The 20,957-nt window shown below is 37.9% G+C and overlaps 1 protein-coding gene across 1 annotated transcript; it reads left to right on the top strand.

The window, feature by feature from the left end:
• Nucleotides 1-149: 149 nt before the first annotated feature.
• Nucleotides 150-20,577, top strand: LOC117296756 (dual specificity protein kinase TTK-like). The gene is made up of 17 exons (XM_033779800.1): nt 150-269; nt 1,325-1,550; nt 2,051-2,157; nt 2,783-3,101; nt 3,953-4,363; nt 4,507-4,693; nt 5,111-5,218; nt 6,005-6,162; nt 6,949-7,097; nt 8,274-8,488; nt 12,695-12,816; nt 13,841-13,986; nt 14,979-15,097; nt 15,957-16,049; nt 16,665-16,877; nt 18,520-18,613; nt 19,737-20,577. The coding sequence occupies exons 1-17, from the start codon at nt 266-268 to the stop codon at nt 19,766-19,768; spliced, it is 2,703 nt and encodes a 900-aa protein (XP_033635691.1). The 5' UTR covers nt 150-265; the 3' UTR covers nt 19,769-20,577.
• Nucleotides 20,578-20,957: the final 380 nt, after the last annotated feature.

Raw genomic sequence — 20,957 nt, 5'->3', positions numbered from 1 at the left:
CTAAGTCAACTCGTACCTAAGTCAACTCGTACCCAGGTCAGTATAATGGAGATCAATGGGTACGAGTTGACCCGTTTCGCATCTGGAGACCGTAATTGATGAACAGCGCCCTCTCTTGGCAACAAATAGCAAACTATATTCTATCCAATCAGATCATAGTGTTTAGTCATGTGAACAGCGCTGTATTTAAAGTCGGTAAACAACAAGTTGGATTGATGGTCGGAATTGCACTTTTACACCATTTGGCAAGGCTCCAAAATCCATCATGGGTAAGTAACATACTTGTTGAGTTTTACCTCGTCCAGGATGATGCAATTTGAAATTAAAATAAGTCGCCCTGTTGAACTAAAATGATTAATATTTTCATTAATTTTCACCGTGGAATCGGGACATTGAAATTACGTGCAATAACTCACTGCATTCAATGCAATGCCACTTCCTGAGTTGAGTAATTCAGTCTAACTTGCTTTCCGTTAAAACTCCCCAACATATGGACAAAAATGAAACGTTTCTCGAAATACTAGGCGGAAACTATCTTTTTAGGGTACTTTTCTTTTCTTTTCACGGAATTTCACTCTTACATTTCCATTCAAATACAAAACCAAAAACTTAAAAAGGAAAACGAAACTACTTTTACATGGCAATGGTTTATTTATTTTATAAGTTATTAAAAAATAGTTTAGAAATCAAACAGAATTTTAGAATGATCGATTCAAAGATGTGCGCAATTTATTTGCAGATTGTGCAAATTAATCTGCTACACAGTAGAAAATACGGAAAAGTTTCCAGATGGCGCCACCACTTTTTCATTTGATATGAAATAATATATTCTATCTAATTTACCGCAATGATGGAGATATCCCTTTTTGTAAAAAGGAGTGAAAAAGTGGTGACGCCATACGTAAAGTTATCCGAAGATACGAGAAATTACTAGATAGAATACGTACTGTAGTGTTTGCTCCCACCCCCCTCGCCAGAACAAAATGTGAACGTAGTGTTGCATGATTTTAATTATCCTAAAAACATAGATTTTTGAGGGGCAAGATGACTTGCTAGAATAAGAATTAGAATAGTTTAAAAAATGACATTTTATGCAATCTGGAAGTTCCAGTGGAACATGAACACCTTCAAAGCTCAAGTTCAACTCAAGTTCATCCACAATGTTCAAAACCAAATTCATGTATGTTTTAATTTCTTGTGGTTTTGCGTTTCCAGCAAAGGCTTTGTCTGTACATAGCTTGGGTCCCTAAGGGTTGATTGATTCAATCAAGTCATATGCTATTTAAAAATTTACCATTTTAACATTTGTTTTTGATATTTTCAGATCAAACAACGCAAGTGAAGAGGATAATAGAGGCTGGTTGCCAACCAGAAGACTGGCTGGTCTACATCAACATGCTTGTGAAGGATACGCAGTTATCTAATATCACTAATAGATATAGATTACTGTGTAGTGCTTATAACAACGCTCTCAAACTTATCGACTTGGAAAAGAACAATAAGAATCCAGCATATGCTCAAATTTGTATTAACTTTGCAAAGTTGAAAATGTAAGAAATTGCCGTTCTCACAAAAAACATTAAAATGTGTAACGAATGCTTAATCTGACCCAAAACACAATCCAAGGCTGTGTCCGAAGCGGTGACTTCGGCTACAGCTACAGCTAGATCAGCGCATCTGCCAGTGTTGAAGAATTTATAAGCAGACGTGCGCGATCTACATACATGTAGCTGTAGCTTTAGCCGAAATCAACAGTTCACTTTCATTCAGTTGACATACTGAATTATTTGAGTGTGCTACATGTTTGACTGTCACCAGATCTGGAGTAAGTACTTATAAGCCACAAGCCCATGGCCTTAGTTGCCTCTGGTGTTGGCCTTGGTGCCCCTTCAAAAGTTTCCAATTGACTTTAAGATTTTCCAATGGAAGTGGCCTTTACAAAATGAAAGTGGCCTCGCCCTATCAAACAAGAAAGTTCAGGCCCGTGTACTGCGTAAGATTTACTCACTTTTGATCTCTCATCTTTTTGATTAATGTTGTTTTTTACCAGGACCCATGATTTTGACGATGCTCGGGTGGTTTTCAAATATGCCAGAGCAAATATCAAAACTCTCGCTATTGTCCATGTAGAAGCTGCCCAGCTGGAGCTCACTAGAGGTAAGGACTTCATTTATGTATTTCTTCACATTTAGTACAGTTTAAAAATAGTTAAAGGCACTGGACGCCTCCCATAATTTTGGTGTTTCGGTCATTCCTAAGGCAACATGCATAAAATAACAAACAAGAAAAAAATTAAAGAAAAAACACCCTCGTTGCACAAATATTTGGGCTTTCAGATGTCTAAGTATGTCTTCAGGCCTGAAGTGTTTTTTAGATTCAAATATTTTAGTAAGAAATTGTCTTTTCCTTAAAAATTAATATTGTGCAACTTTTTATTTTAAATTATCAAGTGATTAACCGGTCCACAAGGGAAACTGTCTAGGTTTGGCCATCCCTTTGCTGCCACACCCCAGTTTGATATCGCATGTACAGGTTGAATGGCTTCTGACCAGTGACTGGCACCCCTGACTGTACAAAGATATTGCCAAAGTAGAGAGTCCGCCAACGTAGGGGCCAGATAACTCATTTGGTTGAGTGTTCACTGTTGATGCTTTCATAATACAGATGTCGGAAGTTCTAGTCGGTCTATTTTTAACCCTAAATTATGAAAATTTACCAATAAATTTTGTGTGTGTTTATTACTTGATATTTGGAATTAAAATATGGACGTGTTTATTTTCAGGAGATGAAGACAAATGTTTGGACATCTTAAAGAAAGCACGGAATCTAAAATGTGAACCGACTCAAATGGTTGAAACAGCCATGGAACGATTTAACAAAGGTCTAAGTAGTCTACAAGCTGACAATGAGTTTACCATCCCATTTTCTGATCATACTAAGGAGCAGAATACATCTGAGTCTCGATCGTTCTATACAGGGGTGTCCGTTACTCAGAGTGCATCTAAGATTAAGAGATTGAATACTCTATCAACACCGGATTGTAAGAGTTTACCTGTTCCTGTCAGTGCTAGTGTTGGAGCAAGTGCAAGAGGGAAAAACAGGTAATAATTTAATCAACTCAAAGGGTCATGTCACACGAGGTATTTTACTGGCTTTGGATTTGAATTTTCTCAACATTTTCTTAGGGAGTATAAGACAATGACTAATTTGCTACCAAAGTGCTCCTGTAGCATGCACGATAGTTGGTTGCCTCCAAGTTGCCTGTAAAAGTTGCCTGTAAGATTCTTGCAAAGGTTTTATCCGTCTTGGATGAAATTGTGATTAAATTCTGCAAAACTATAAGGTTGCTGAGCATAACATACTGGGAAGAAGTGCGCATTCAATCATTTAGTCCTCTAACACTATTAATTGGTAATTACTCATCAAAATAATTATCAGTATAAAAACTTTCTTGGTCATGAGCAATGGAGAGCCGTTGATAGTGTAAAACATTGTGAGAAACGGATCCCTCTGAAGTAAGAGAGTTTTTGAGAAAGTGGTCAAATATTAAAAGACTTCAGGCCTTGAGCCTTTTATTAGGAATCTGAAAGCACACATAGTTGTGCAGCAAGGGTGTTTTTTCTTTCGATATTATTCTCTTGCAACCGCAAGGATTTTTACTATTGTTGTTTAGTGTTCTTTTTCCGTAAATATGCCCTTTTATCTGTCTGTGGTTCACTTTTTAACTCTGTATTTTAGGCCCACTATTTTTCTGTGGTAAGGTTTATCCCATTTTTAACAGTGTACCCTTTTACTGGTGACTGTATTTTTATGTCAGCAATAAGGCCACAGGAATTTCCCTTGCAGGGACAATAAAGTTTTATTGTATTGTATTGTATTGTATTGATACACCAACCAAGTGCAATATTAACTTCCAGCTTCCATAAAATGTTCTTTTTTTGTGTTTGTGAAGGCCAAATTATGGACTACCACAGAGAGTGAAGCGCAGAGTTTTGCAAGTGACTGAGGTACCTCCATCGAACCCTGATGATAGCGATGATGATTATCCATTGTCAGACATCAAACCACTCGAGAAGACAACGCCTCCAATCTCCGATAATCTCAAAATTGAACGTCTTGCTTCTATTGTTGAATCACCTAAAGTTGATTCGAGTGATTCTGGTGTTGCGATGATGGAAACACCTTCAGTAGAGAAACCACATTTACCCTCCAACAATTTCAGTTTAGACACCCCCATGCAGAAAAGTGTACCATCCCAGATTGCGCATCCACGAACGGACATTGAGCAGTTCCATAAGAGTGGTAGAGGGGTGAGCCAAGAGACTGAGGAGCTACAACACAATGGATCAGTAAAGTCTGAAAGGTAATAATTTCAAAGTAAATTTCATTGCGTAGTCTTTTTACAATTACAAGATTATTCAATCCCTTTATCTCAACAGCACATCTTTTTTGAATTGAAATATTAAATGCAAGTTATCAATTTATTTATTTCAATTCATTCCCTAGTTTGAAGCCACAGAGTTTATTCAACCCATCATCAAATGGAACGGTCCAACCACCATCAACAAATGGAATTGTCCAGCCACAACAGCCACAACAGCGTCAAGCTCCCCCTGTTGCTAATGGATCGTGCCATCAGCCGCAACCCGTTAGCGTTGTACCACAAAATTGTGTTCCTCAGTACAACCAAATGGTAAGTCATTAAAGCCAAAAGGTCTCATAATCTTTGGATTGGTGTGTTGTGGCTGAGCGGATAAGAGCACTGGACTCATCAAACTCTGGTGTTTCTGATTAGCAGAGTGTGGGTTCGAGTCCCGATCTTGACTATTGTGTCCTTAAGCAAGACACTTTTTATTTGTTCATCCTTTGGATGGGACGTAAAGACGTTGGTCCAATGTGTGGTGTAACACACGTAAAAGAACCCAGTGCACTTATCGAAAAGAGAAGGAGTTAGCCCCGGTGTTCCTGGTTTGATTACTTAGCCCCACAATAAATGTACACAGTGGTTGTATAGTGTACCCCACCCCCCTCCCACCCTTAAACCTGGCCCATGGAAATGTGCAATTTCCATTTGAACTCTCTGATGATAATGTTGACGTTTGAATCTTAGAACCCTGCTATGATGCCAGTACAGACTGTCCAGAGAAAAGATGTCATAACAGTCAACAAGATTAACTATCGAATACTGAGAGTAGTTGGCAAAGGAGGCTCTTCCAAGGTAAGACCACACTCCTTCTGGATCCATCACTACAATCTAGGCCCAAATTATAAAGCTGTTTAGCAGACAATTCTACTTGACAAATTTCTTTGCTCAGCAAAAATTGGGTGGGACACCAGTTGCAACAGTGTAATCTTAAAGAGAGTTTGGCTAGTACCCAGTTTTTGCCAAGCAATATTTTTCTGTGCTGAGCTGTTTTTTGTGCTTACATGCTTTATAAAATTGGGCCCTACTGACAAACTAATAGCTGATATCTGAATCTGAATCGGAATAATATAGTCTGAAAAGCATCCAATGGAAACATCTCATCAACTTAATGTAGAAAAGATAATGAAGAAATTTCAGTTTTAGATGTGGGAGGAAAATCCCTATAGGGAAAACCATGCAAACATGTAGGGACTGAAAACCCAAACCAAACCAAACCGGGGTCCAAAGACAAACAGAGGTGAAAGGCAGAGACAGAAACCACTGAGCCAACCTGACTGACTGATATCTTTGGTTTTAGTTTATATTACTGTTCCGTTGAATATTCAACAGTCTGATGCCTTCATGTGTCTGCCATCTTCCCTCTGCAGCTGCATGCCTGTGTATGGTTAAGTTTGACCACATTTGATAGTGATTGCTTGCTTTACCCTAACACCAATGTTACTTAGCACTCAGTACTTTCCAGAGTTTTGTGAAAAAACAAGCATATTACTCGAGTGTGATTCGAACCTTTGACCTTTGCAATTCTAGAGCAATGTCATACCAACTAGACATTTGATATTACGGATGATTTCTTTTCAGGTATATCAAGTTTTCAGTGAAAGTAAGAAGAAGGTTTTGGCCATCAAGTACGTGACATTAGAATGTGCAGATCAGATGACAATACAAGGCTACATGAATGAGGTCACATTACTTCAGAAACTACGCAAGAGTGCAAACATTATTCATCTCTATGATTAGTAAGTAGTAACCGTAGCAATCATAATAATAGTGGTTTGTTATAACGCGCTCATAACCGTCACTCAGTGACACTCAAGGTGCTTCAACATTCAGTATTTTCTGCAAATAATGTGTGGTTACGTTTGAAGTATGAGACCTACTCCTTGTACATAGCAACATGTAATGGTTTACAAGGTGCTGTGGTACAATATGTTGCCAGTTAAACCAGGGACACCGGGGTGACCCGTTCTCTTTTTGATATATGCACTTTTTTTCTTTTTTTTTAAGTGCGTTTACAACACATGGGACCAATGGCTTAACGTCCCATCCGAAAACACGAATAATAATAATAACAATAATAATCATGACCTGTTTTTATAAAGTGCTTTTTACACCCGGAGGGCGACCCAAAGCACTTCAATCATGAAGCAATCATGGTTAAGTGTCTGGCTTAAAGACCAAGTGTCACGACTGGAACTCGAACCCACACTCTGCTGATCAAACACTAGAGCTCGAGTTTTGTGCTCTTTACCGCTAGGCCACCACCTGCAACGACACGCTTTGACTTGAGATAATTGAGTCTGTGTGTGCTTGGTTAATCCAGTACAGACAACTGTATAGTTTTTAAAAGTTAAAGGGTCACCCTTCCAAGGGGCTATACAAAATGTATTTGTTATTTTATGAATATGGTCGGAATGTTGGCAGTGTAATGAACCACATAAATATCCCTCTAGAATGTGTGAGCACATTTCACCTGTGTAGGTACATGTTGTTCATTGTTGCTCTATTTTTATTTTTCTGTACAGTGAGATAACAGATTCTCACATCTACCTTGTAATGGAATGTGGATCGATTGACTTAGCTTCATTCTTAAGTACCAAGAAGATTAATGCTCAAGATATGAAGTTTTACTGGAGGGGAATGTTAGATGCTGTGGATGTCGTACACCAAGCAGGTAATTCTCAGTTAATTGATTGATCCCACACCCTTACCCTAAACACTAACCCTTTTACCTAATACTAATAAGAAGATAAATGCGCAAGATATGAAGTTTTACTGAAGGGGAATGTTGGATGCTGTCAATGTCGTACACCAAGCAGGTAATTCTCAGTTAATTGATTGATCCCAAACCCTTACCCTAAACACTAACCCTTTTTACTTTTTACTAATACATCAAATTGACAGCCCATAAATCCCCAAAGCACATACAACAAGAAAAAAGTTGGTTCTTTTTAGATTCAACACTTCTCAAAAGAGATTTACACATGGTGCTACTGCAAACCCCACCTGTTTATACTCCCTACATGCAAAGCTTCAAATCCTACTTACTGATGTTATGCACTATCTTTAACTTCGGAACTAATAATTTTGGTGTTACCCATCTATTAAATGCTTGCGGTACCCGCCTCAAAAACATAGGATTCACACTGCCTTTAGCTACCAAGCAATCTCAGTGGTCTTGTTGGTAAGAGACTGCTCTAGTATTGCAAAGGTCATGGGTTTGAATCCCACCCGACTAATATGCCTGTGGTGAATTTTCATAGAGCTTGGGAAAGTACTGAGTTTACAGTGCTCACACACATCGGTGTATATATGGGTAAAACCAAAATTCATAACTACTTAAGACAGTTTCGCTATTCCTATTGGTCGAGATGGCGTCACGGGGGTGTTTAAACCTTTGATAATGACCAGTAAAAAGTGTTGAAACATGGGCGGACACGCAAGCTTTTAAGACAATTTTTTTATTCCTATGGTCGACAGCAACGGCCGGAACAGTTGTGCCACCATTTCATAGTTGGAGGGGTGTTGTGTTGAAAGAGATTATTTAACAATTATAATTTTACTTTTTGACCAAAAAGTGTTGATGTTTTTTGACCTAAAAGGTATTTATGAATGGGAATCAAAGTGTGTTGAATTTTTTTCGTGGTTTGAACCCGCTGAGGCCTGGTTCTTGATAATTTTCCTCGACTTTGTCTCGGTAAAATTATCAAGAACCAAGCCTCGGCGGGTTTAAACCACTAGTTGAAAACCTCTTCACCACACATTGATAAATACTTAGTCTTTAAGCAAATATGTACAAAGAAAGAAGTTGAGAGTAGTTTTTGATGTTTCAAATCTTTCTCTTCCTTAGGTATTGTCCACAGTGACTTGAAGCCCGCTAATTTCCTGTTTGTTGAGGGTGCTTTAAAGCTGATAGACTTTGGTATTGCTAATGCTATCCAGACTGATAAAACCAGCGTGATTAGAGAGTCACAGATTGGAACCCTTAACTACATGTCACCTGAAGCCATTCAAGATGTCTCGGCAACACCTAGCGCTGGTGGGCAACGGAGACCGAAACTTAAGGTTGGTATCCATTTCTTTTTGATAAAAAAATTTGTTCTGAAAGAGTATCAAGTAAAATGATATTACACGCTGTTTGAGGTAAAAGACTTTCCTAGGTTTTTCCACAAACTTGGAAACCCTCTCAGACTGCCGATTACTTTTGTACAATGCATAAAAGTATAATTGTTTATGACTTAAAATAAAATCCTGATAGGTTATTCATGTAGCTTATCCATTAAGGCTCAAGTTTATAAAAAAGAAAATTATGTTGAAGCATATTAATTTTTTTTTTATATATATTTATTATTTATAAGATGTAAAATTTTGTCTTCTAAATAATTTTTTTTTAGTACCCTTCCACCATTTATATCAATGGGTCATAATCTGGTTTTGACGTCAGATTGAATTAAAAGCAAAAATGAAAGTAATGTTTTTTTTTAAGTATTAAAATACTAAACGAGCTATAAATTCATACTCCAAAATAGGCAGATCATATTAAAAGAAAACAATAAATTGAAAGAGTTGACTTGAAAGTACACTGACATATCAGTCTGTTTGCTTGGTTTTCATGTTTGGATTAGACCACAGGGGGACTGATAATAGATATAATCAACTTCCCATCATGTCATTTGATAAAGGATCAAGTTTAATTATTCAACCCCCCCCCCCCACACACACACACTCCCCCCCCCCCCACACACACCACAAGGTAACAACTCTTCATCCATTCCTTGCTCTTTGCTTTATCTTATTATGATCCTTGAATACTGTGGTACTGTTTACCACCCCCCCCCCACACACACACACCACAAGGTAGCAACTCTTCATCCATTCCTTGCTCTTTGCTTTATCTTATTATGATCCTTGAATACTGTGGTACTGTTTACCACCCCCCCCCCCCCCACACACACACCACAAGGTAGCAACTCTTCATCCATTCCTTGCTCTTTGCTTTATCTTATTATGATCCTTGAATACTGTGGTACTGTTTACCACCCCCCCCCCCCCCCCCACACACACACACACCACAAGGTAACAACTCTTCATCCATTCCTTGCTCTTTGCTTTATCTTATTATGATCCTTGAATACTGTGGTACTGTTTACCACCCCCCCCCCCCCCCACACACACACACCAAAAGGTAGCAACTCTTCATCCATTCCTTGCTCTTTGCTTTATCTTATTATGATCCTTGAATACTGTGGTACTGTTTACCACCCCCCCCCCCACACACACACACACCACAAGGTAGCAACTCTTCATCCATTCCTTGCTCTTTGCTTTATCTTATTATGATCCTTGAATACTGTGGTACTGTTTACCACCCCCCCCACACACACACACCACAAGGTAGCAACTCTTCATCCATTCCTTGCTCTTTGCTTTATCTTATTATGATCCTTGAATCCTGTGGTACTGTTTACCACCCCCCCCACACACACACACACACCACAAGGTAGCAACTCTTCATCCATTCCTTGCTCTTTGCTTTATCTTATTATGATCCTTGAATACTGTGGTACTGTTTACCACCCCCCCACACACACACCACAAGGTAGCAACTCTTCATCCATTCCTTGCTCTTTGCTTTATCTTATTATGATCCTTGAAAACTGTGGTACTGTTTACCACCCCCCCCCCCACACACACACACCACAAGGTAGCAACTCTTCATCCATTCCTTGCTCTTTGCTTTATCTTATTATGATCCTTGAATACTGTGGTACTGTTTACCCCCCCCCCCCCCCCCCCACACACACACACCACAAGGTAGCAACTCTTCATCCATTCCTTGCTCTTTGCTTTATCTTATTATGATCCTTGAATACTGTGGTACTGTTTACCACCCCCCCCCCCCCCCCCCCCCCACACACACACACACCACAAGGTAACAACTCTTCATCCATTCCTTGCTCTTTGCTTTATCATATTATGATCCTTGAATACTGTGGTACTGTTTACCACCCCCCCCCCCCCCCCACACACACACACCACAAGGTAGCAACTCTTCATCCATTCCTTGCTCTTTGCTTTATCTTATTATGATCCTTGAATACTGTGGTACTGTTTACCTTTGAGATAATGTTTCGCTCTTTCACTAATGCTAGGATTATTAACTTCTATACCGTTTTCTCTGCCGTGGTTTGAGATTTTTCATCTATACTGGTCTGTAGTATGACTGTCCGTTAAATGACATGACAGGATATACCTTGTGAAACGGGAAGCCGGTTTGATTGTCGACAAACCTCGCAGAATGGCAAATTCAATGCTGAAGTCCAATGTGCACTTTCTCGTCGTCGATTTAGAAATTGAGAAATTGTTTTATTAGCCTATAGTCTCGCTGCGTTGTTTAATTTAAAAACATGATATGTGGACGCTGTGAGATAAAGGTGTGCTTAGCTAAGTTTCAATAGACTGTCTTGAACAGGTTGCTAAGAAAGACCCGATATGGAAGGAAATTAAAAGAGCTTTTTAGTCAACCCCACTGGGTTTGGTTTCAGCTCAGCATTTACTTCCAAACAAAAGCTCCCTCACCGCGAAGAAAGTGTAGTTGAAATTCAAGCGCTCTGTCAGACGACTTGAGCCTTTAAACCCACAAAACTGTTTGTCAATCCTCGGACAAGGTAACAAACTTCTCTTGTTCAAGCTTCTTGAAGCTTCCAAGTCCACATTGAAATCTTGGAGAATAAACATCAGATGATGAAAAAAACAAAGCAGCGATCGTTTTACAATTTCACCAGACGCCCACTATGCTATTCAAGATTATTCTAATATCACCACATAACTCTTGGTACATCTTTCACTTTGAAAGAAAAGCAAGAGAAATTTAATCCCCCCAAGTTTTTCTTAATGTTTTTCAAGCACACGTGTTAATTTTTATTAAAAGGTGTAAGTACATATCAGAGCTTTCTGATTGGTGGAAAGATAAACCAATAATGTGATATGTTGTGTTCATGAGAAAGTGAGTGATTCAGGGGTAGCTACACCCAAATAACTAACGGGAAATCTGCATGGAAGGATTACATTAACAAAGCAGGCTTTGAAACTTTGCATGTTGGGAGTATAATTTGGTAGTGTTTGCTGTAGCACCATGCTGCTGCAAACCTGACCTAATAAATAAAGCTGTTGTGAATTGTACAAAACTAAAGCTGTACATAGCGTGGGGTTCAGGAAATGACACACAGTAGGGTTAAATGATACTCTGTGCACAAATAACAACAAAAGTAAAATAAACAATGCAACTTTCTGGATGTCCCCTGAAAAAATGCAGAGGCTCAAATTACTTCGCATTCAACAAAAGTTGAGTATGAAATAATTTCATCACAAAAATTTCAAAGAATTGTTCAAACAAACAGTTTGGTCAATAATTTGGTCAATGTTTCCGGATAGCTTGGAGGCAACCAACTGTGCACTTCATGCAAAAGGAACGCTTTGCTAGAAATTGTCCGAGTTCATCAGTCTCTCAGAGAAAAATATGTTTAAATCGATATGTAATAAGTATCTGTATGGAGATTGTCTGAAACAGATTACCATTAAATAGTTTCATGTGAGATGGCTCTTAGAAAAATATCCCTGATCTTTGGTTTATTGGAAAATTTAATTAAATTAAACCAGGCACACCATTTAAAAATCAATACTAGTATTTTAAAGAAGTGGTTATTGTACTTTTGGATTTTTGTTTCCCTGTTGTAGAATTGATTCTTGTTTTATGTTTTATACCTGGGGCTAATTTGAGATCCGGTTGCCACAAAACCCTTCTTAAATTTGAAATTGAAACCATTTAACCGAAGAATTAGCCAGATATGTGTACATGTGTATGGGTGTTTACTGGTCAATCTGTTTCCACTCTAAGTGTGTGCAGGCCTGATACTTCACGGAGGCAAAGAAGCCAATTGCCTCCGCCCCTTGGTCAACGCCTCCAGTAGATATTTACAAATTCCTCATAATAGGGTGCCCTTTACCAAGGAGAAAATGCCTTGGTGCCCTTGCCCTTTTCAAAAAATGAAGCATTCAGGCCTGTGCGAGTTTAGTCTTCCGCTTATAAGCCTACGTAAACTGTATTAGAAATAAACAATTTGGTACACCTGTTTTTTAATTTTCCAGAAAGTTTGGCTTAGGTAATATCATAGATTTGCTTTTATTGAACCCAATCTTTCCTCACAGTTTTTACTTCTTCACAATCTCAGTCTTTTAATATTTCTTTATTTGTATTTTTTTTCTTCACAGATAAACTGCAAGAGTGATGTATGGTCTTTAGGGTGTATCTTTTACTACATGGTGTATGGCAAGACACCATTCCAGCACATAACATTCAGTTTAATGAAACTACAGGCCATCTGTGATCCAAGGTATGTAACAGACATCATATTTGTTTCCCAGATAAGTCAGCAACTGTTTTATAAAACAGTCGGACAAGTCTATTCTAACCTAGGTCAACCCTTGCCTAGGTCAACCCTTGCCTAGGTCAACCCTTGCCTTAGTCAACCCTTGCACTCAATAGAAAGGTCCTACTTGTTTTCAATGGGCCTAGTACATTATAATAATACCTGAAACAAATTTACAACTGAATAGAGAATGCTTTCATCCAGTTTGCACTGCACAATATTTACACTGTTGACAGATTTGTGCTTTACTTGAAGGCAGTGGCCACTATTGGTAATTGTCAAAGACTAGCCTTCACAGTTGGAGATTCTCAACATAAGCATAAAATAACAAACCTGTGAAAATTTGAGCTCAGATGGTCATTGAACTTGCGAGATAAGAATGAATAAAAAAACACCCTTGTCACACAAAGTTGTGTGCGTTTAGATGGTTAATTTCGAGACCTCAAAATCAAATTAGTGAAAAATTACTTCTTTCTCGAAAACTATGGCACTTCAGAGGGAGCCGTTTATCACAATGTTTTATACCATCAACCTCTCCCCATTACTCGTTACCAAGAAAGGTTTTATGCCAATAACTATTTTGAGTAATTACCAATAGTGTGTACTGCCTTTAATATGTGATGAATTTTTAGGAGCAAATGAAGCATTTTGCAATGCAAGGAAAATTGTTGCTTTCCATTGCTCGTTACTAAATAACGTGTCTAGTCCATTTCAACATTGATGTTATTTATAATAATAATAATGATTAGAACCTTATTTTTATTGTGCTTTTTTACAAAGTGGCTACAAAGCGCTTAAGAAATACAAAAGTAACCAGAAAGAAAAAAATAGAGTACGATCCGAGAGTTAAAACCAAAGGTTCTTTTTTGAACCTCCCCAATTCATTTAGATATTATCATTACATGGTGTTGCTGCAAACCTTTTTTAGATTAGAGAACAATCTTGTTTAATGCATTGATTGACTTCTTTGTTTGTTTATTAAATTAAGGCATGTGATTGAGTTCCCAGCCGTTGATAACCCTCACCTCCTGGATTTACTCAAGAAATGTTTACTTCGTGACTCAAGAGAAAGGCCATCAATTCAAGAACTGAAGAAACATCCATACTTCCAAGCAGATCCACCCCCTCCACCAGGTAACGGGAAAATCAAAATGTCAAAATTAAATCTGTAATGTTTATCATGCTGGTATTGAGTCTTTGCAAGTTGCAAGCGCACAATGGAAGCAAAAATAACCTTGTTGCACAAATTTGTGTGCTTTCAGATGTCTAATAAAAGGCTTCAGGCCTGAAGCATTTTATTACTTGAGTGTGAAATCACCTCTTTCTCAAAAATCACGTTACTTCAGAGGGTACCGTTTCTTACAATGTTTTATACTATCAATTGCTCTTATCAAGTAAGTTTTTATGCTAACAATTATTTTGAGTAATTACCAATTAGTGTCCAGTGCCTTGCATTGAACGATGAACCATACATTTTGTCCTTAGATATGTCTTGGTAGTTTTTCCCTCAAGTCAGATTTATCATTAATAAGGGAATCAATGTGTGGTGGAGAGGTTTTCAACTAGTGTTTTAAACCCAACAATGCCAGGTTCTTGGTAATTTTACTGAGACAAAGTCGAGGTAAATTATCAAGAACCAGGCCACGGCGGGTTTAAACCACTAGTTGAAAACCAATTCAACATACTTTGATTCCCATTCATAAATACCTTTTCGGTCAAAAACATCATCACTTTTTGGTCAAAAAGTAAAATAAATGCAACAATTATAATTGTTAAATGATTTCTTTCAACAAAACACCCCTCCAGCTATGAAGTGGTAAAGCCCTCCGCTGCCCTCGGGTTAACAACTCCTTATAAAGGAATGCTGTGCGCGTCACGCGTATCGCGTGATGTGGCACAACTGTTTCAGCCGTTGCTATCGACCAATAGAAATAAAGAAACTGTCTTATAAGAACAGGTGCAAGGTCGCGTGTCACGCCCATGAGTTAACACTTTTTACCGGTCATAAACAAAGGTTTATACACACCCACGTGACGCGCTCTCCACCAATAGGAATAGCAAAACTGTCTGAGGTATTTATGAATACTTTTTTAATAATAATTGTTTATTTGATTTTGTTTGTTTAGAACCGAGTCAGTCAAATGTTCCTAATCTGACAGAGGAACACTTGAAGAGTTTAATATCCCAGTTACATGTTAGTCATGCTCAACTCAACTCACCAACGAGTATATCAGCTGTCTCAAAGGTAAGTTTACTATCGCGTCAGTCGAATACTCAATACTATATTTCAGAACTTCTTCAAGTTTACACTCCATCAATAAATCTTCGATCAAGTTCCATGCTTCTTCTCATTGAACCCAAGTCTCGACACTCACAGGGTGACAGGTCTTTTTCTTCAGCTGCGCCACGCATCTGGAACTCTCTACCTCTTAATCTTAGATCTTGTCGTTGTACCACAGCATTCAAATCTCTTCTCAAAACTTATCTTATGTCACAGGTTTTCAAAGACTAATTTTGTTGGTCTGTTTTTGTTCTTTTCTTTTTTTTTTTCTTTTTTTTTGACTGCGCCTTGAACACCCAGCAGGGTGGATATGTGCGCATTGCAAGTCTTCTTCTTCTTCTTATTGTTATTATTATTATTTTAAGATCATTTGCCGATGTAACGTTTTTAATCAGTCATAAGTTTTATAAGACTATAATTTACTTTCAGATCAGAAGCAAAGATCCAAACTAACAGCTTATTGTCTCTCAATCAATTGAAGAAGAACTATTGTATATTTATGAGGCTTGACTACACCTCGGCCCAATTTCAAGACTCGGCTTACCATTAAAGCAAAGAGTCACTTCTTTTTTTTCAGGGGACAGGCCTGGAGTTTCATCTTCAGAAGAGCAAGGCCATTTATATTTTGCAAAGGGCACTCCCATTGGAGGGGCACCAAGGCCAAGACCAGGGGCAACCAAGGTTATGGCCTGTGTGTAATTCCAGGCTTGATAGGTCAACTATCATGCTTGAGCCATTCATGTTTTGTCTATGAATAAGACAATAAATCTATTATTCTTGATTGAGCCAATAAATTTATTTTTATTTGCTTGATATTCTGCAGACTCTGATGGAGCAGCTACAGTCCGGTCAGCAATTGGATATCTCAACTGCTTTGAGACATAAACCCAGGAATTACCACCCAGTTCTACAACAGGTCAGCAAGATGTTTCATTCTCAAGTCTGGTTTATTGTAGATGTTTAATTTGATTCAAAGGAAAATAACATTACTTTGATTCATTAGCTACAGTGCTACTACTCTAGATTAGCAAAAGTTGTTGGTTTGAGTAATACATGTATGCCTGTGATTTTGTTTTAACAGAACTCAGGAAAGTACTTAATAATCAGTGCTTGTACACACATCTGTGTAAGGTTAAAAACGAAAAAAAATGATTAATCCCTGATACAAGTTTAACATCTATTAAATTGTTGCTGTACCCGCTCCTAAACAAAGGATTCGAACTACCTCCAACTACCGGGCAATCTTGGAGGTCTTGTTGGTAAGACTAGTTGGCAAAGGTCGTGGGTTCGAATCCCGCCGGATTGGCTCGGTGATGCACAAAGCCACGGATCAGCAACAGGATAAGTTGGGCTTAGTGCGGTGAAGCATGTAGGCTGGAGCTGGGACTAAACCTAAATTTAATCAACTGAAACCTACACTACTCAAAAGAGATTTTCACATGGTGTTACCGCAAACCTCTCTTAGTTGTACTACTCCCACCAAGTTTTAAATCCTACTTATGTTTATTGTTCTCCTTATCATGTCTCTTAGCATCCTCCTAAGCCTCCACCTCCTCTTCCAATTCAGTCTCATCCAGCGCTTCGATCTCAACCTTCTCTTCTACCTGCCCAGTCTTGTCCTCAAGTCATCAGAATGCCGTTACAGATTGTACAAATGGAAGAGATTCAACATGCTCAGTCTGCTCTACAACCACTCTGTAGCTCTAAGAATATCAAGTATATGAAACAAGAAAGTCAAGAAAAGGTAAATCACTTTAGTTGAATTTTAAGTTTAAATTTAAGTTTCAGCCTATGGTAGACCGTATCGAATAACCCATTTGTTGCTATGAAAGTGGCCATGAAATTTAAGTTTCAGCCTATGGTAGACCGTATCGAATAACCCATTTGTTGCTATGAAAGTGGCCATGAAATTTAAGTTTCAGCCAATGGTAGACCGTATCGAATAACCCATTTGTTGCTATGAAAGTGGCCATGAAATTTAAGTTTCAGCCAATGGTTGACCGTATCGAATAATCCATTTGTTGCTATGAAAGTGGCCATGAAATTTAAGTTTCAGCCAATGGTAGACCGTATCGAATAACCCATTTGTTGCTATGAAAGTGGCCATGAAATTTAAGTTTCAGCCAATGGTAGACCGTATCGAATAATCCATTTGTTGCTATGAAAGTGGCCATGAAATTTAAGTTTCAGCCAATGGTAGACCGTATCGAATAACCCATTTGTTGCTATGAAAGTGGCCATGAAATTTAAGTTTCAGCCAATGGTAGACCGTATCGAATAATCCATTTGTTGCTATGAAAGTGGCAATGAAATTTAAGTTTCAGCCTATGGTAGACCGTATCGAATAACCCATTTGTTGCTATGAAAGTGGCCATGAAATTTAAGTTTCAGCAAATGGTAGACCGTATTAAATAATCCATTTGTTGCTATGAAAGTGGCCATGAAATTTAAGTTTCAGCCTATGGTAGACCGTATCGAATAACCCATTTGTTGCTATGAAAGTGGCCATAATGTGGCCATAGAGTTTTGCCTGAAATGTGATAATTATGAGAAATGCGTTTAAAACAGTTTTGATTTGGCAAGACCAAAACTTGATGTTCAGAAAATATTTTCCCCTCTTGTTTTGTTTGTCCATTGACCTCATGCACATAATATAACTTTAATTTCTCACCAAGGTAAACACTTTTGATGGCAAAAGTTTTGCAAAAGTTTTGCACAATATTTGCACAATATTTTCGGTCACATTGGCTCATAATTGATCTTTTATTCCGATTGCACCTGGTGACATTGCTACATCAGATTGCACTTGGTGACATTGCTACATCAGATTGCACTTGGTGACATTGCTACATCAGATTGCACCTGGTGACATTGCTACATCAGATTGCACCTGGTGACATTGCTACATCAGATTGCACCTGGTGACATTGCTACATCAGATTGCACCTGGTGACATTGCTACATCAGATTGCACCTGGTGACATTGCTACATCAGAATGCACTTGGTGACATTGCTACATCAGATTGCACCTGGTGACATTGCTACATCAGATTGCACCTGGTGACATTGCTACATCAGATTGCACCTGGTGACATTGCTACATCAGATTGCACCTGGTGACATTGCTACATCAGATTGCACCTGGTGACATTGCTACATCAGATTGCACCTGGTGACATTGCTACATCAGATTGCACTTGGTGACATTGCTACATCAGATTGCACTTGGTGACATTGCTACATCAGATTGCACCTGGTGACATTCCTACATCAGATTGCACCTGGTGACATTGCTACATCAGATTGCACTTGGTGACATCAGCATAGTGTTGACATATAATCACTTTTTATTTTGAATGTCCTCATCTTCACTCTTAACAAACAGGAAAATCGTGATTTGGAATCTGTTCTGAGAAGTCAACTTGCCAACAAATATCAGAACGCAATCCCCGTTCAAAACACAGAGGAACAAACATATGGTAAGCATGTTACTTGCCTACTGTGAACATGAAAACAAGATGTGTGACAACAACCATGCACCTGTTACATTAGGCTTAATTGAGTGGTTGGTATTGTAACATGTTACGATACATCTCAAAACATATCTATTTCAGAAACCATAGCTTTCAAACTTTGTTTGGCTTTGTGTATTTAGCAGAGTTCTTGTTTTTGTTTTGCACCAGGAGTGTCATCATTGACAGACATGTTACACATGTTCAATACTAGGTTTTTTTGATACTTTGATTTGACTGTGTGTATGATGAAGTTGATGATTTTATCAATCATCACTCTATTGCGTCTAAGTTAATTAGAGCCAGGAGTATGAAGAAGTTAGGACTTATGAGAAGGTGGGATTAGATGGAAATCAACCTAGTCTCTGTCTAGTTGCTTTCACACATTGGAATTAAGATGGCCTAGTTTGTAATTTCTAATCTAATTTGGATAGAACACTGATCTTTATCTCTAACTCACCCACTAACCCACCTACCTTAATATATTTACATGCATGTTTATCTAACTTTTAGTTTGTATACAATAACCCATATGCAAATAAGTTCTTTGGAGGATGTTATTAATAAATATTGAAACAAACAGGCCTGGGCCCAATTTCATAGAGCTGCTTAGCACAAAAATTTGCTTAGCATGAAATATTTTGCCTTGATAAAAACAGGATTACCAACCAAATTTCCGCGTGATTTTCAGGATGAGCAAACAACAGCTAAGTACCTATGACAAGCAATATGCAAGAAATGGAAATTTGGTTGGTAATCCTTTTTTTATCAAGGAAGAAATTTCATGCTAAGCAATTTGTTGTGCTAAGCAGCTCTATGAAATTGGGCCCTGGTCGTTCATGGAGGCCACTGAGGTCATTGCCCCCTTGTGCCCTGGTCTTTGCCTTGTGCCCTTTAAAACTTCCACATAGATTTTACAATGGAAGTGCCCTTTTCAAAATAAAAATGGACTTGCCCTCTTAAAGATGAAATTCAAGGCCAATACCAATAAAACAATCAAACAGTTCCAAGATATGCTTTGCCTTTAAGATCTTCAGAAAGTTGTCTCATTTTAGAATTAATTTCTTTTATTTTTATGATTGCCTTACAGAGCAAACTTGGGGAACAGAAACTTTAAAGTAATCGGACTGCATGGCTTCACTAACAAGAACAATAAAGTAACTGATTTCCATGGCAACATATAAATAACCATTTCAAATATCAAATGTATAGATCTTGTAACATTGGATACAAAATAGATACAGCTCTTTTTTAACTAGATTTAACTTCTGTTTTGATAACAAAATATAAATCATGTCTGATTTAACATTCTTGAAAAATTGCTAATAATTTATAATGACAGTTCTTGTAGCTTTTAGAACTTGGCATTGAATAACTGACTTGATGGACTTTTTGGTTCTGAATTACAGTCCAGCAGAATAAAAAATGTTTGCACTCATACTTAGCCTGGTTATAAATAAATGTGCACTCAAAGAATGAACCTTACACAAAAATGACAACTCTATGTTGTATTAATTTTTGTATTTTCTTGCATATCACAGAAAAAAAAAATACCTGGTATGAACTGTAAACAGTCACCTATCAGACAAAAATTAAACTATGATTTTTATCCTTAATCCTCTAAAATACCTATAAATACAGTCCTTGAATACTTTCGCTTTCATGTAAATACTGCAGTGATGGCGTGGATGTCAAGCATTAATTGTTTTCTAGTTTGTCCAATATTTGAATCTTATCATACATGGCTGAGTAGATTTGTGGGTGCAAGACAGCACAGCCCTACCGAATCGGGTTATGGATGACACTATATGCCAAGGTTTCAGACAGTGTTGTCCTGCAATACCAGTAGCAAACCAGTACAATGCTTAAAGGCAGTGGACACTATTGGTAATTGTCAAAGACTAGCCTTTACAGTTGGTGTATCTCAACATATGCATAAAATAACAAACCTGTGAAAATTTAAGCTCAATTGGTTGTCGAAGTTGCAAGAAATTAATGAAAGAAAAAACACCCTGGTCACACAAAATTGTGTGCTTTTAGATGCTTGATTTCGAGACCTCAAATTCTAAACTTGAGGTCTCGAAATCAAATTCGGGGAAAATTACTTCTTTCTCAAAAACTATTTCACTTCAGAGGGAGCCGTTTCTCACAATGTTTTATATTAACAACCTCTCCCTATTACTAGTAATCATGAAAGGTTTTATGCTAATAATTATTTTGAGTAATTACCAATAGTGTCAACTGCCTTTAATGATAAATACAGAGGCAGTGATGTTACTTGCATGGTTAACTAATTTATATACATGTAAAA

Source organism: Asterias rubens, chromosome 11 (genome assembly GCF_902459465.1).
Source record: "Asterias rubens chromosome 11, eAstRub1.3, whole genome shotgun sequence".
Classification (NCBI taxonomy): domain Eukaryota; kingdom Metazoa; phylum Echinodermata; class Asteroidea; order Forcipulatida; family Asteriidae; genus Asterias; species Asterias rubens.
This window is presented reverse-complemented; position numbering and strand designations above follow the sequence as displayed.